This window comes from Arvicanthis niloticus, chromosome 18 (assembly GCF_011762505.2).
Source record: "Arvicanthis niloticus isolate mArvNil1 chromosome 18, mArvNil1.pat.X, whole genome shotgun sequence".
NCBI lineage: Eukaryota > Metazoa > Chordata > Mammalia > Rodentia > Muridae > Arvicanthis > Arvicanthis niloticus.
This window is the reverse complement of record NC_047675.1, coordinates 48,302,342-48,319,020: the sequence shown is the minus strand read 5'-3', so window position 1 is coordinate 48,319,020 and position 16,679 is coordinate 48,302,342. Positions and strand designations below refer to the sequence as shown.

General features: G+C 53.4%; 1 protein-coding gene across 3 annotated transcripts in view; it reads left to right on the top strand.

Moving 5' to 3' along the window:
• The window catches only part of Piezo1 (piezo type mechanosensitive ion channel component 1 (Er blood group)), a 60,899-nt gene that overhangs the window by 25,933 nt on the left and 18,287 nt on the right, over positions 1-16,679 (top strand). For 2 of the 3 annotated variants that reach the window (XM_034522957.2, XM_034522954.2), the window contains exons 2-8: positions 5,320-5,415; positions 11,991-12,113; positions 13,069-13,111; positions 13,232-13,370; positions 15,832-15,997; positions 16,143-16,356; positions 16,445-16,616. In XM_034522957.2, the coding sequence (XP_034378848.1) occupies positions 5,320-5,415; positions 11,991-12,113; positions 13,069-13,111; positions 13,232-13,370; positions 15,832-15,997; positions 16,143-16,356; positions 16,445-16,616 (953 nt within the window). The remainder of the gene's footprint in view (positions 1-5,319; positions 5,416-11,990; positions 12,114-13,068; positions 13,112-13,231; positions 13,371-15,831; positions 15,998-16,142; positions 16,357-16,444; positions 16,617-16,679) is intronic. The other variant, XM_034522955.2, reaches the window with a different exon arrangement.

The window sequence follows — 16,679 nt, the reverse complement described above, 5'->3', positions numbered from 1 at the left end:
CTAATACCCACCCCCAGGGCTGTGCCAGACATTGGGCTGCATGTGGCATTGTCCAGGCCTTTTTGTAATGCCATGGGATGGGGCAGACGCTGCCCTTCCGAGAAGTAGTCTTCTGAGGATGTAGTCTACTCCTGGGCTCCAAATAGACCTTACTGAGCCTGTCCCAGCCTGGCAGCTATGGCCTCTCTAGACAGCATGCTCATCTGTGGGACCCAGGGTCTCAGTGGAGTCTCTACTCCACCACTGGACAAGGATGCTCCCCCAAAGGACTCCAGGTTCTGCTCTGCCTTGCAGCTCTTTGCCAGTTTAGACACCACTTCCTCCAGGGCTGAGACTGTGGCTGCCCCAGGGTCCTAAGCAGGCCCTGCCCTGCCTTGCTCTGCCCTAGAGATGTGTTGCAGTCCTTTGGGTTAGCCTGGTCCCTCCTGGCGGGGCCTCTGCCCAGCTATCCCTCTTCACCCAGGACTTTCTTTTGGCCTAGAGATACTCTCCTTCCATGGCACACTCTGTTTCCTTCTCAGATGCAGGTAGCCTAGAGGCTGGGAGGCAGGTCATCTATACCTGTCCCTTTCTTGTGCAGACGGGAGTGACAGTGGTGGGTTGGGGGATTATATGAGACCCTCAACCTTGTGTCTCTGCTGGGCTGAGGTGAAGTGTGTCTGCTCACCCAGTCTTCCCTCAAAGAGACCATGCTGTTTCCACACAGGAAGCTTGTCTCAGCTTGGGCCGGTCGGCCTCCTGTGTCGGTGCAGACTAGTGTGAACCTTCACTGTGTTCTGTCTCTGTTGTTACAACCCTCTAAAGGATCCAGTCATCTCGAGCACACACTGTCTCTGTGTACCTTTCCTTCTCTCTGTCCAGCACTGGCTGTGGCAGGGGAACCTCCCTGCAGATGGGCCTTGTGCTTTAGACCTATTGCCAGAGCCATTTACAAATGAGTCTGGCATTTGCCTTGGGGTCACCATAAGGCTTCTTTGACCAGAGACCTATAAGAACAGCTTGCTCAAAGAGCCTCTGGAGTGGTGAATCCAGCAGGCCCAGTGGATTCTCATCTCCTGCCTAGACCCTGGGTCAGGCTGGGGGATCATGAGTAGCTAAGGTCTCAGTCACAGCTCTGTCTGCAGGCCTGACTTCATGCTCACGGTGGGAAGAGCGGTGGTAACAAGCCTTCTTGTGTGGTGTACTCTAAAGTTGTGTGTGGTCCTGTTACTCGTAAGCCTCCCTCCCTGACCCAGTTCTCACTATGAGTGAACATGGCTCTGCTCTGGGTCACTCGGAGTCCAGGGAAGCCACCCTGTGGGCTTCATTACCCGCAGCCATGGCTTGAGGACCCAAGAGTGGATGTTAGCAAGGGTCTTCAGCTTTGTGCTGTAGGGTGAGGGTCTATAAAGGGTTAAGCATGTGTTGGCCTGCAAGGGGCCCTTCCTGCCTCTGTCTGTCCTATTGTTGCTGGCTCAGGAAAGGCCTGTTTCCTGTGAAATCACAGGCTTTGCCCAGCAGCTCCACCAGAGCAGGCTGAGGCTCTGCCCTCTTTTAGGAATGTCTTTGTCCCCCATGACCCCTCTGGCAGTTAGGTTGCAGCTAACCTTCCAAGACAAAGACAAGCCTGTCCCCTCCAGGCTGCTTGCGATGAATGATACCTCACCTCTGTCCTCACACAAAGTCATGGTTATGACTGTCATATCAATGTGCTTCAAGCAATGCCCCACCAGGACCAGGGGAGCACCTGGGAACCCTGGCATCCCACGCAGCCTGCCTGTGTTGACTTTTAGTGTTCCTTCCTTCTCTTCCCAGAAACAAGAGCTGTCACACTGACCAGTAGGGGCTCGCTCTTCTGGCTGGCTTTTTGCTCTTGAGGTGTGATAGTCTGGGAGGAATGAGACCCTGAAGTGTCATGATGGCTGTGCCTCAGCCTGTTTCCTTGCGTAGAATGTTCGTATCTGGACATAGCCTTTATTTATCTGTACAATGATGGGGCAGCTCTACCCTGAGGGAAGGAAGAAGGAAAGGAGGCAGGAGAAAGGGAAGACTTGTGCATCTCCCCAGCTGACCTGTGTGTCTGAGGCAGGGCAGGGTGTTACCCTCACCTCTGTCCCGGGTGCCTCGCCTTGCATTTCCTGCCTTTGGCACATATTTAGGGTTCTCCTGGCCCCACCTGGGGTTGGGAGTAGCGGGGAGGCCAGGCCTCAAGCTCTGCAGCCTGTATCACATTTCCTTGTTGCCAGGAAGCCAGGCACAGAAGATTCTACCCCTTGTCATCTTGAGTCTCTGGCTTCTGGAACCCGTCACAGATTTTGGACACCATTCATTTATTTATTCTGGTAAAACATAATGTCCATGAGGTTTGCCATCTTAATCTATTTTTGATAGTGTGGTGGCATTAGGCACATCCTCATATGTCACTAATGGTCACCTCAGGACCATCTCATTTTCCTGACTGAAACTTGATAGCAGTTAAACTTTAGCCTCGGGCTGGAGAGATGGCTCAGGGGTTAAGAACACTGACTGTTCTTCCAAAGGTCTTGAGTTCAATTCCCAGCAACCACATGGTGGCTCACAACCATCTGTAATGGGATCTGATGCCCTCTTCTGGTGTGTCTGAGGAGAGCAATAGTGTACTCATATACATAGAATAAATAAATAAATCTTAAAAAGGAAAAAAAAAAACTTTAGCCCCACCCCCCACCCCCCAGCCCAACAAACACAGAGAGCCTCGGGGTCTGAATTTTAAGTTTGCCAAGCAGGCTGTAGGGTAAAGCTCGTGTCCCTGGTCCCCAGGGCCTGTGTTAGCCGCCCTTCACAGGATGTGCTTGTGGAGGTCAGGAGTCTTGTGTGTCCCACGTTATTTTGGAGTTCATCAGTTGTCTTGGTTGGCCAGCAAGCTCTGGGTATCCACCTGTGGCTGTTTCCACAGCCCCCCTCCCCCCCATGACGTTAGAGGTGCAGGCTACCTATCACACGCAGCACACCTGCACTGATCTGCCGTTCATAATCTAAGTGTGCATATGTGTGTGAACACAGGTACATGCATGTCACATCATGCTCGTGGAAGTCAAAGGGCAAGCTTGGGTGTTGGTCCTTGACTCTTGCCTTGTTTGGCACAGGGTTTCTCTGTTGATCCGTGCTGCTGTTACCAGGCTAGCTGGCCTGGCCACGTCTGGTGAGGCTCCTCTCTCTCCCTCCCATCTCCTAGTACAGGTACGCTGGGATTGCAGGACCGTGTAGTTCTGCATCCGGCTTTTGCACAATTCTGCAGATCCAAACTCAGGTCATAAGGCTTCTGTGGCAAAGCCACCAAGATGCACCCTTAGCCTGGCTTTTCATCTTTTCACGTGGGTTCTGGTGATCTGAATTTAGATCCCTGTGCTCATGTGACATGTCCTCCCAGCTCCCATCACGGCCTTTTGATCACTGCCCCTCATGTACTTAGACTGGTTCAGTGCTGACATTCCGGGCATATGAGATCAAACCAATGTTCTCAGAGGTAAGACCTGTCACATCAGGGATGTTAGGTGGGAGAAAGCTTTCAGGGGCCTGTGGATGAATGGACTGGTGGGTAGGTGGCTGGATAGACAGGTGAACAGGATTGATGAACCAATGGACAGCTGGGTAGGTGTCTACCTGACTGGAAGCAGCCACCAGCTAGAGTGCTGCCTCTGACATTGGTCTGGGCTGCCCTGGTTGGGCTGAGAAGTGAAGCCCTGGAAAGCAGAGGGACTTTGGAAAGCTTTGCCACAATTGCACTTCCCTCCTGCCTCTTGGGCCAGAGAAGATCGATTTTTGAAAAAATGTATCATTGTTGAAAACTTCAGATTTGATTTCGGAAAGCTCAGCCTTGCATGGTAGCCAATGTATGTCAGGAGGAAGACAGCACCCTGACTTCAGGGAGGCCCTGAGGAGGTGAGAGAAGTGTAGCTGTGGTCAACAGCCCCCCCCACCACCCCCCCACACACACCAGGCTCCTTGAAAGGAGCAGCAGGAGCCTTTGGAAGTTTGGATACAGCTCGTGTCCACTGTGATCCTGGAGGAAGACTGTGTCAGGGGCTTTGAAAAGGGCACAAGCTGAATTCAGATGGAGTCCTCCACCCAAACTGGGCAGTGTCATCTGAAGAGGTGACCTGGTTCCGCTTAGGTTTTTTTGTTTTGTTTTTGTTTTTGGCACTGGCAATATCATTTATAGCATATTAAAAAAATTTTTTTTAATGTACTATGCACTCTGGGTCTCTGCCACTTCCTTCCAGGGGAGCCCGTTTCTGCGGCCAGTTTCCCCCAGTTCAGGTCTACCCTGGCTGTCCAGGTCTGTTGTCGGTCTCATAGTTCACATGCTTGGAGAAGATGAGTGGGAAATGCCTACTCGGAGGAGACTGCTCTCAGCCGGACAGTGAAGTGGGGTTGACACTGCTGGCCACAGAAAGTCCAGTCTTGGGATTGCTTTGTCCAGGAGGGAATTGGGGTTCCTGATGCATCCTGGCTCCTAGTTCATGTTCTGCTAACCCTACCTGTCTAGGGCAGTCAGTTTCTATAAATAGCAATTGCCTGTGGTGTGGACAGCAAGGAGACGGCTTGTAGTGAGTGGTACTGTGTGTGGCTGGGCTCGCTCACACAGCATGTCGAGCCTCTTTGGCCCTGCTCCTTTTGAACCCCCATAGCACAGGTAGAAATGTCTGGATCTGAGGTCCGCATAGGGTCCCAGAACCTTCTCTCCTGGAAAACCTCATGTTTCTAGGAAGAAACTTGCTCATTTGACACGTGGCCAGCCACATTATCCACCTATGCTTCAGGCCCTTTGGCCTCCCTGGCAGAATTCAGCAGGACGGTGTAGGGCAGCAGGGGATCAGGGAAGTCTCAGAGGGAAGCTGTGCTGTACGCTGGCACAGGTCGGGTGGTGCGAAGCCAGGTTCAGAACCGCACCGTTTCATCAGTGACTCAGAGCTCGGTCCCAGTGACTCCCCACACAGTAGTTTGTAGAACCATTTCTTAGTTGAGCTGTCTGCCAATCAATGAACGAAACTTCAAACAGGAGGAAAAGCAAGCTGACTGGGCGCCAGAGCCCTGTGTGGGTAGGATTATGCCGAGTGGCCAGACCCTTGTGTGTATCCATGTATGAGTACATGGATTTCTTTGGGAGAGTCCTGGGGTATCATGGAACCTGGGCATCTGGTGACAGGAACATGGATTTTCTGTCTGTGGTACATAAGCTTTATGTACACAGGCCTACAAGGGTGAGGAAGGGGCACTGGGTAGGGGGTTCTGCCCCCTAGCCCCTCGGGTGAGGGCTGCCCCTTTTGTTGGTGTACTAACCATTTGTCTCCTCTCTAGCCTCCCTGTTACGATTCAATGCTCTCTCGCTGGTCTATTTGCTGTTTCTGCTGCTGCTGCCCTGGCTACCAGGCCCCTCAAGACACAGCATACCAGGTAAGGGGCAGGATCAGGGGGTGGGGGTGGAACCCAGTTCCTTGGGGGACTCTGACTGCAGGGGAGGGGCTGGGTATTTGGATAGGTACTCTAGAGCCACAGACTTGCTCAGTTTTAGCAGCCTGGGTAACTCCTCCAGGGTCTCAGGATTGCTTCAGTGCACACTTGGAGCTAGTTCAGTTTTTTTCTTCCTGCTGGTTGTTTGTCACAGGCGGCTCTATTGTCCTTGAAGGTGACAGGGGACGGGTGGTATGTGGATCCCCATTTGCCACTGAAGTCCCTCAGAAGGCAGAGGGAATCAGCAGGTTCTAGTTGTCCCATGCAGGTAGAAGGTTTAGGAATCTCCACTGTGGTCCATTCCTTTTTCTAGGTAAGTTACTAGGACCAACCATGTTGTTCTGCCTGGAGAGGCTCTGGCCAGCTTGTCTTTGTCACCCTATAAAGCCAGGTCCTACCTTGGACCACCTTGCTATGTAAAGAATTGGGCCACAGTGGGCTTCATCAGGGTCTGAGCTGGGCAGGGGTATGTTTCACTGTTTCCAGCCTTTCAAACAATAGATGACATGCAGGCTGGCCCCAGCATTGTGTCCATACGTGGGAGTGGACAGTGATACCATAGCAAAATAGGGAAAGGCTGGACCTCAGCTCTCCATGTAGGATTATGTGGGAAGTGTCTTCACAGCCCAGGCAGCTGAGGCAGTGCCCTCAGAGGGGCAGGACATCCTGAAACCCTTCACCTTAGGGCTCTGGTCACCTATGCTGTAGGTGCCTAGAGTCTGTTTTGTTGTGTTCAGTACATGCTCAGTGACCCGTCCCCAAGTGTACCTGCACTCCTAAAGCAGGGAAGGCTTGCTGTTGTCTTCTGGGTTTGTGGGGTTCAGATCTGCATGGCATTGACCTGGGGAACATTAGCATTGAAATGAGAGTCCCTGACCCAGGAGACATTGCAAGTGTCACAGACAGTGTCTGAGGGTCAGCAAAGGTCAGAGCTGGGACTGATGTGACAGCCTGCGACCTGGGAAGGCACTTACAGCCTTGGCACTACACTTAGAATGGTGGATTCAGCATGTGTGGGCCCCAGTGAGAGTGGACTTCCTGTAACAAGTCACCCTGCCGAGAGCCACACCCACTGGCTCATGGGGCTGCAGTCAGGTTGTGAGCCCAGTTGTGCCTTTTCAGAGGGCTTCGGGGATCCACTTCCTGGCTCTTCTTCTTTTGGGGCATCTTTGGGGCACCTTCTACCTCAAAGCCGCGATGGCTGACTGAATCCTCTCAGCGTCCCATGGCTCTGTAGTTCTCTTCACTGCTAAGCTCTGTGATGACAGCCACTGGTGCTTCAGGACAGACTCCCCTTGTTGTTAGCTGTGACGTCAGACCCACTACTCTGCCTTGGTCTCTGCCATGTGAGTCACATGTGCATGGAGGCAGAGATTGGGCAGGGCTGCCTTTGGGTCCACCATTCTGCCAAGCATAGCAGGGAGGTTGCCCAGCCCGGTGTGCTTTGGAACCAGAAGGTCTTAGAGGATGGGTAAGATCTGGGGATGCCGGGACAGATATTTAAGGAGTTCAGCCTGAACAGTGTGCTGGCAGCCACTGGGCCCTGAGCCAGACACTGGGCCCCTCTGAGACACACAGCCTAGGCACTGAGTCCTTTCCCCTGTGTTGAGCCTCTGGCGAAGGTCTGGCTTCCATACTCTGCTTACCACAGAGCCCAGGACCTCTGTCCCCATGTCCTCTTTGGAAACAACTTGTCTCACGACTGTTTCATGCCCTGCAAACAGCTGGAAACACTCCTGATCACCCATGGGAGGCACAGACTCCCAGCCAGGCAGGACGCATCATGAAGGAGACTTGGAAAGCAGGGTGGGAAGTCTTTCCCTCTCGACCCTCCAGCTCTCTTCTGTCCAGCCTCAGAGGCCCTTCAGGGACATGATACTGCCTGGTTTTTCCGGGTGTGAGAGGAAAATGTGAGGCCCGACGGTGCAGATTGGAGCGCCCTGTGTGCGTTTATGATTTGTACAGCTGCTGCCCTGGCACTGGCTCCTGGAAGGTCTGACACTGCTGGGCCCTGTTCCCCACGTAGGCGGCTGCTTGGTTCTCAGAGGCTGGGCCTGAGCTGGGCCGCACAGGAAGGAGATGCTGTAGGGCTGGGTGTCCCAGGTACGACAAGGCAGGACAGGACAGAGTTGGAATGTATCAGAACCCAGGGTGTGTGGGCTCTGTTCCCAGCCGTCTGCTTGTAATTTAGAGCTAGGAAGCCGACTCCCTGCCCTAGCAGAGTTTACCTCCCAGGCTGCCCCTGATTTTTGACCCTCCCTCCCATTCATTACTCTCCCTGAGGGGGCCTGCTCCAGTCTTAGCCTCTCCAGTCCCTTGGTCATACACACACACACACACACACACACACACACACACACACACACACACTTGCTGGTTCAGTGTAGACTTTATCCTTTGCTTTAAATGCATTGTCTTCTAGCTCAGCTCTGGAAAGCTACAAAACCCACTTGCTCTGCTGAGCCCAGCCCCGTTCTGCAGGCATCTCCCAGACATCTCTGCGGCTCTTAGCTGTTAGGCGCTATGTGACAGGGAGAGGGACAGCAAGGTGGTGAATAGTTGATTGGTAGGTAACTGGATGACACTGGGGTTCTAGGCCTGTGAGCGGACTGCCTTCCCTCTCAGGACAGACACCTGGACCCTGGGATGCTGGGTCACAGTTGGCTTCTTATTCTCTGAGTTTTATCTATGCTTTGCTCCAGAGTAGATGGGAGAAGCCTTCCCCATGCTCTCCTCTCTTCATCCTGTCAGAGTGTGGAGTCAGATATACAAAAGACATTTACTTCCCTCCCTCAAACCCTAGACAGCACATCCTGGAGAATGGAGCTTCATTCTGCACACATTAGAAGGACAGTATTTGCCAACAGCTCATGAGATATTGTTGAGGGATACCTGTTTAGGGGCCGGGAGTGCTCAAGAGTCCAGCCTGCGGGAGGCCCAGGGAGGGCTGTGGTCACTGGGGATAGGGCATGAAGGTGGGAAGGAGACAAGAATACGGGGAAGCAGAGGAGAGAATAAGAAGCATCTCTGAGCCTGTGGAGTTCCAGCAGGGTCAAGGCCACACACAGGTCAGGTGACAGGTCTGCTCTGCTCTCTCTGCTGTTAGAATGCCCCTGCCTCCACCCCTAGCTCACTCCCTGTTTTTTCTAGGGAGTACCTGTAATAGTGCATACTTTCACCAGTGGCTATTCGTTGCTGTGGTAAGCCCCTTGCTCGCCTGAATGGTACAGGGGTATCACGTGCCCTAGTATGGGATGACAGTTCCTTCTTCTCCTTTTTTTTTTTTTTTTTGGGGGGGGGGGGTTTCGAGACAGGGTTTCTCTGTATAGCCTTGGCTGTCCTGGAACTCACTCTGTAGACCAGGCTGGCCTCTGCCTCCCAAGTGCTGGGATTAAAGGCGTGCGCCACCACTGCCCAGCGACAGTTCCTTCTTTGAAGTTGTGTTCCTTCTATCAAGCTGATGGGTAGGAAAGCAAGGTGGCCAGGGACAAAGGTGACTGTCATTCCAGGCCTTGGGTAAGCCCGGCTAAGCCCAGTGCACTCTCTTCCTCATGACAGGGGAGTGGCTAGAAGCAGTTAGGCCGGTAGAGGAGGTCCTGCCTGGAAATGAGCCAGGCGTGGTGTTGGTAGGAAACTCAGGGCTTTGAAGATTCTGGGCTCATGGAGGCACCGGGGTCTGTGCAGGGCTGAGGGTGAAGCTGGGTGCTGACAGCGAGAGTCTGGGGAGTAGCTGAGCCTGGGAGCTGAGCCCGTCCTTGTCATGGAGCCTCCACCTACTCTCAGGTCGGATGGGGAGGGTTCCCGCTACCTCAGTGTGTGTTGAGGATCAAGCAAGGACTGACTCTTGGGTGCAAGTGCAGATTCTCAAGGCTCAGCAGGAACCCCTGCCCAGCTGGGTGGTGGAGGTGGAGGTGGGGGTGGGAGTAGGAGTGATGATGTGCTCTTTCCAGGGTTGTCCACCCTGCCATCCCCAGGAGTCAGGGTTATTCTAGAGGTCAGGGTTTATTTTGTAGAGCCTGCCACTGCTGAGGCAGCGTTCTCTTTCCTGGTGCTCCTTGCTGTGCTAGTGTCCTCACTGTACTTCAGTGCTTACGGTGACCCAGGAAGACTCTCCCAGAGACCCACTCGCTGCCTTCTAACTTCCACCGTGGAGATGGCCTACCACCGTCCAACACATGCCCTCACTCAAGTCTGTCCTGATGTGCCCTCTCTGTGACTATAACTGTGGCTCTCAGTGGTGACCGTGTTCTTTAGAACAGGCCTCCATAGTGCATTGTTCATAGCTGGGACAGTCAGCATTGGGCTCCTATTTCTGCTCATGCACCTGTCCTTCCAAGCACTCGGGACCTACCTCAGGGTCCTGAGGACCCTCCTTTTGGTTCTTCTGGCAGGAACCAGCCACACCTTCACCTCTCAATGTCACTGGAGCAAGGGTCCTTCAGCCCTGATGTCAGGGTTGCTCTTGTGCTAACCTTGTCCTATGGTCAGGCTTGTCTCTCCTCTGTTCTCTGATACCCTCCCAGAGGTTGGGCACTGGAACATCATCCTGTCCTCTGGTGCCCAAGGCTTAGCTCAGGGAGACAGGGAGACAGGGTACCTGTAGCTGAGTGCTAGAACCTTCTGCGGTGAGATCTTCAGGGAGGGAAAAAAATAAGTGGATGCCACCAATGAGGCTAGCCCAGTGGGGACACCTACTGGTGTCCAGAGTCAGTTCTGAGTCTATTCCACACATTTGGATTGTGCCCGGGAAACTGCACAGGACAGACACTGGCAGCAGTAGCCCCGGGAAGAGAGGACAGTGTGGTGCTTTGGGGCTGCCCTCTGGGAGAGAACTGTGGCTCTGAGGTTTTCAATGATGATGATGACCTCAGTAGCCTTGTGGTCTGACTTGACAGGGCTGCTGCAATGGGTTGGCCACCAGCAGGCAAAGAGCTAGAGGCTAGCCTCAGTCTCTGTCTAGGTGTGAGATGCCCTCCCACTCACATAGGGCAAATGCAAGGACCAGGGCCCTATGTCATTCCTGACCAGGCTATGGCCACCTAGCCTGGTCTGCAGCCAATGCCTCCCTGCTGGATGGGCTAGCTGGGGTGGTTGGAGGTAGAACATGGCTGTAGACCACTTTTAGCATGAATATATAGCCTGCCAAGCACAGTGTGTCCTTGTGTAACAAAGGTTCTGTGGTTTGATGGCTGACTCCTGGCTGGTGTCTTTCCCATGAAGAAGTGATCAGGGAAAAAGTTTTTTTTTTTTGAGACAGGGTTTCTCTGTGTAGCCCTGGCTGTCCTGGAACTCACTCTGTAGACCAGGCTGGCCTCGAACTCAGAAATCCGCCTGCCTCTGCCTCCCAAGTGCTGGGATTAAAGGCGTGCACCACCACTGCCCGGCAAAGATTTATTTATTTTTTTATTTATATGAGTACACACTGCAGCTATCTTCAGACACACATGAGAAGAGGGCATCAAATCACATTACAGATGGTTGGGAGCCACCATGTGGTTGCTGGGAATTGAACTCAGGACCTCTGGCAGAGCAGTCAGTGCTCTTAACCACTGAGCCATCATCTCTCCAGTCCTTTGGGGAACAAGATCTTAAAAGGCTGCTACCCGGTGGGGCCTGAGGTTGGGGCTCTATCCTGTTTGCCATGGCTTTGTGTGACTGTGGGTGCTGGAAGCTTCTGCTCTCCAACACTCCAGATGGAGGCAGCTGGCAACTGGCAACCACTTTTTGGAGGCATTTGGCGCCCACCACCCAGGCCCCTTCTCTGGAATACCGCCCTCCACATGACTTCATTTCCAGCCTCCATGCAGGGGCAGGAGCGTAACTGTGATCAATAATGGCTTCCTGTTTTTCTGTTTGCTTCTCCTCGTTCCCAAGACCTAGCAGTGACACCTCTATAAGCTAACTAAATAAGAAAATTCAATTGCCTCGCCTGTTCAGGGGGGCTTAGACAGTGTTGCTCTTTGGGGAGCATGATGTGTCTGCGTGTACCAGGATGGGAGAGCAAGGCCAGTGTGGCATCTGGGTCAGGGTTGCTCCCTAAACTTCACTAAACAGTGTCTGGCGGTCACTTCCCCATTCTGGGCTGACATTCTCATTTAGAAACCAGAGTCACAGCCGGCCGGTGGTGGCGCACGCCTTTAATCCCAGCACATGGGAGGCAGAGACAGGCGGATTTCTGAGTTCAAGGGCAGCCTGGTCTACAGAGTGAGCTCCAGGACAGCCAGGACTACACAGAGAAACCCTGTCTCAAAAAAAAAAAAAAAAAAAAAAACCAAAAACAAATAAACAAACACCCCCCAAAAAAGAAAACAGAGTCACAACAGTGTACACAACCAGTAGGTGTCCCCGGGAGGGAACAAGCACCCCCTAGGGTCACTTCCGCTGCCTCCTGGAAGGCACTGAGTCCTGGATCCACACTGGGTGTGTGTCTCAGGCACGTGGACAGGGCACAGATCTACCTGGAAGCTGTCAGCGTGAGCAGTATTCCACTGATTTCTGTTCTACCCATTCCATCACAGGTCACACAGGTCGCCTGCTTCGTGCACTACTCTGCCTCAGCCTCCTCTTCCTGGTGGCCCACCTTGCCTTCCAGATATGCCTACACACCATGCCAAACCTGGACCAGCTTCTGGGACAAAATTGTAAGTGATCGAGGAGCAACTGGGGGTGGGATGAGGAGCATGAGGACAGCAGTCCTGGGGTAGAGGGGATGAGGGTACCAGCCTGGAACCTCAGGCCTCCAGCCTTATTGGGCCACCTTGCCTTACCCAGGGTAAGGCAATATGGGCTGTGCCTGGGTGCCTGACCATGATTTATCTGTGACCCAGATGGCCTACCCCGCATGCTCCTGGCAGTGATGTGGTCAGCGGGGCCAGGCCAGTCCCAGAATGGCATCAGGTGGAACAGCTTCAGGGCTTCTGGGTCCACCTGTCAACATCTTCCTCCTGTGTCTGCCTGGAGCTTAGCCCTGTGTCTGTGTAACACCAGAGGTCCCCAGTGTCCCTGTCCATCCTTCGTGTCCCTGCCCTTGTACCTATGTCCAGTGTCTGCAGTGGGCACCTGCCTTCTAGTCAGGCAGGGACTGATACCAGCACCCCAGCTTTATGTGTAGAAGACTTGGGCTTCAAGTGTCTACCACTCCGGAGTCCAGTTCAGCTTCCTAGGACATTTCCAGCCCCTCCTGCCTGAGAGACTTCCTGCTGTCCTGTCACTCACAGCCAGTGGACCAACCAGGCAGCATGAGTCTGCCTGGCTGCCTTCAGTTTCCCTGTCTGTAAAGATGTCATTTCCAGCCAGGCATGGCACTTAGGAGGTAGAAGCAGAAGGATTGCTGTGAGTACGAGGCCAGCCTGGTCTACATTGCAATTTCCAGCCAGGATTATAGTAGAGAGACACTGTCTCCAAAAAATAAATAAATAAATAAATAAATAAATAAATAAATAAATAAAGACACATTCAGCATTCCTGAATCACTGATACTCTGTCCTACGTGAGATCCGTAGCACCCATGCCCGCAGGGTCCCTGGGCCTCACAGGAATAACCACTGGGCACCCTGCCTGGCCTGGAACCTCCTTCCTCAAGTTCTTTTTCTACAGGCAGCCTTTGGGTGAAGGTGTCTCAACACATAGGGGTTACAAGGTAAGATCCTCATGCCCTCTGCACCCCCACATGCCCCCTCTGACTCTCTGAATCCTAAGGATGGCCTCACATCTCCTCACACACCCCCCCCACACACTCTATTCTCCCTGCCCTTCACAGGCTAGACCTGAAGGACATCTTTAACAGCACCAGGCTGGTGGCTCCCGACCTGGGAGTGCTGGTGGCATCTTCCCTTTGCCTTGGCCTCTGTGGACGCCTCACAAGGAAAGCCCGGCAGAGTCAGCGCACCCAGGAGCTGGTAAGGGGCTGCAGCAGCCAAGGGGGGGTGAGGCCGTTAGTACTTCCACTCTGACTGTTTTAGACGTATTTTATTTGTTTTGTTTTATTTTATTTTCTTTGGTTTGTTTGAGACAGGGTTTCTCTGTGTAACCGAGCCCTGGCTGTCCAAGAATTTGTTTTATAGACCAGGCTAGTCTCAAACTTAGAGATCTGTCCACTTCTGCCTCCTGAGTGCTGGGATTAAAGGTGTGCACCCACCACCACTGCCCGGCATCCGTTTTGATTTTAACACACAGACTTTTAAAGTTAAGTTTGGAGGATATTTGCGTATAACAAGCGAAGAGGAATCCGTGTTCTGCTACTTCTGCTCTCGGGCTTGTGGCTCTGTCCACTGTAAGCCTGTTTTGCAGGACCCCAGTTTTTTGTTTTGTTTTAAAGATTTATTTATCTTATTTATATGAGTACACTGTTGCTGTCTTCAGACTCACCAGAAGAGGGCATCGGATCCCATTACAGATGGTTGTGAGCCACCATGTGGTTGCTGGGAATTGAACTTGGGTCCTCTGGAAGAGCAGTCAGTGCTCTTAACCACTGAGCCATCTCTCCAGCCCAGGACCCCAGTTCTTAAACACCAGAAACCCCAGTGAATCTGTACAGTGGAAACTGTCACTTGTGGGTATCAGCCACACTGAAGTACACCAAGCTGGGTTAGGTCCTGAGGGGTGGGGGTTGCCTCCCTGCATGACCTGAGGCTGTCTCAAACTTATTTCTAGGGTGAGCTGGGTCCTGCCACTGTTCCCAGGGGCCACAGCTGGACACCGAGCACCCTTGAGCCCTGTTTGAGGGCCTGCTCCAGCTTCCCCACACCATGGCAGGTTCAGCCTAGTCCCTTATCCCTCGAGCTGAGTTAGGATTTATGGCCACCCAGGTGTCTTGGTGCAGGCACACCCTGCTCTCAGACAGCAGGTCCCAGAACTCATTCATCAACACCTGACACTTACTGGGCTCTAGAGGAAACCAGAGAGGGGTAGGGACTCCAGAAGCCTCAGGGGGTGGGGGCTGGGTAGAGCAGTGAGGATTGGGTAGCTTGGGGGGCATCTGTCTCTGTCAACAGCTATTCCTTTCTTCCTTTGCCTGGAATCGCTCATTTGTCTCAATGCTTCTTAAGAGGTTCCCAGGGCCAGGTCATCTTATCTTCCACCCCAGGGGCATGTCCTCCCCCTGGTCTACCACAGGATAGCTATGCCTCCTTCCCTCAGATCCTCCTCACCCATGTCCTCATTGGCCTTACTTCTAGATTCTATGGGATATAGAAGGGGTGAGCTCAGAGACCAGCCATTCTGTCTCCCGGCCTGGCCTCCAGCCTTCATGCTTCTAGTCTGTGATCCCTGGGACCTTGCTAGCAGCCTCAGCTGGGTGGCCCATAAGGACAGGACCTGCAGGCTCTTTCTTATGCCCAGACTCCACACCTTGCTTTGCAGATGGGAAGCAGACTGAGGGGTTAAGCCACTTTCCTAAGGCTATATAGTATGGAGGCTATTGGGGCTGGGAGGTGCTCATACCATCACTCAGCCTGAGTACCCGGTATCCGCTCAGCTGTTCTCACAGGCTGGGGACATGTGCCAGAAGCTGGCTTGAGCTAGGGCTGCTGACAACAGCCCATGTTCTTTTCCGCCATGCTCTGGCCTCCTCTGAGACCTAGGATCCAACTCTGTTCTGGGAAATCTTCTATCAGTGCCAGGGAAAACAGGTCCTGTTGGCTCTCCATCTCCTGCCCCGGGCAGGGACTGTCCCGCCCGTTTTCTCCCAGGTATCACTTCTGTCATTCTGAAGGTTCAAAGAGGGCTAGCAGCAATCATAAACATGGTACCTTCTCTGGGATACGGAAAGGCTGGGAAACGCCCAGTTGGAGAGCTGGAGGTGCCGATAGCTGCTGTGTCCCCCAGGGTCCCCCCTCACTCCCTAAAAGCCCCACAAGGTACAAATGTAGCCTTGCTCTCCCTGACCTGTGGGACTGGGGCAGTCACCGCTGGATCAAGAATTATGGTTCTGAAAATGCCCTAAAAACTATAGTGTGGGGTACATGGTATGTGTGTCTGAACTCTTTCCTTCTGTCCTAAAAAAGCTTGTTCCCAGCAACTCCACAAAACTGGCACAGGATCTTCAGGGACAGATTTGGGACCTGGGTGGCTGTCTTGTCTTTTAGTGCATCATGTCCAAGATGGGGTAAAACAGAGATGCTTGGCATATTCCAGAGAACCTGGGATTTCCTATACCTGGTCTGGCAGTGTTTTGTGTCTCAGAGTAGGGTGGGGCTGTGGGGGTGCCCACTCTGTGAGAAGGGAGAAAGGGTTGTTTCAGGCTGTGTGACATCAGAGGGGCAGCTGTGGGACAGGCCTCATCTCTTACTTCAGCTAGGCAGATGAGGCTGGAGCGGCCTCGGTGGTGATGACCCTGACGTCACTTCCCCATGACTTCAGCAGGATGATGATGACATAGATGCTGCCCCAGCCGTGGGGCTGCAGGGAGCCCCTGCCCTGGCAACCAAACGCAGGCTGTGGCTGGCCTCCCGCTTCCGGGTCACAGCCTACTGGCTGCTGATGACCTCCGGACGGATGCTGATCATTGTGCTGCTGGCGCTGGCAGGTACCCTGGGGCAGGGAATAGTCTTGGCACTGACTGGCACGGTGGTGGTGGTAGTCGTGGTGGTGATGTTGGGGTGACTCAGAGCTTCCCAACGGGCCAGGCTAAGAGTGACCCAGAGTGCCTGTGCCCACCCCAACCCCTGTAGGCATAGCCCACCCTTCGGCCTTCTCCAGTGTCTACCTGATAGTGTTCCTGGCCATCTGCACCTGGTGGGCCTGCCACTTTCGCCTCAGCCCCCTGGGCTTTAACATCCTCTGTGTCATGGTGAGCTGCTTCGGTGCCGGCCATCTCATTTGTCTATACTGCTATCAGACACCGTTTATCCAGGACATGCTACCGCCCAGCAGAATCTGGGCCAGGTAAGGCTTCCACATAAGTCCCCACCCATCTAGCCACAACTCTGCCACCTGCAGACCTGGCAATCAGTGACATGCCCTCTCTGGACAGGCTATTCGGTCTCAAGAACTTCGTAGTTCTCCCCAACTGTTCCAGTCCCAACGTCCTGCTGGTCAACACTAAGCATGCCTGGCCCATCTATGTGAGCCCCGGAATCCTGCTGCTGCTGTATTACACAGCCACCTCTCTCCTGAAGCTCCACAAGAGCTGTCCCTCAGAGCTGGTGAGTCCCTGCCGCCACCTCTGTTGGCATCTGGCACACAGGTAAGGCAGATGTCCTGGGGAC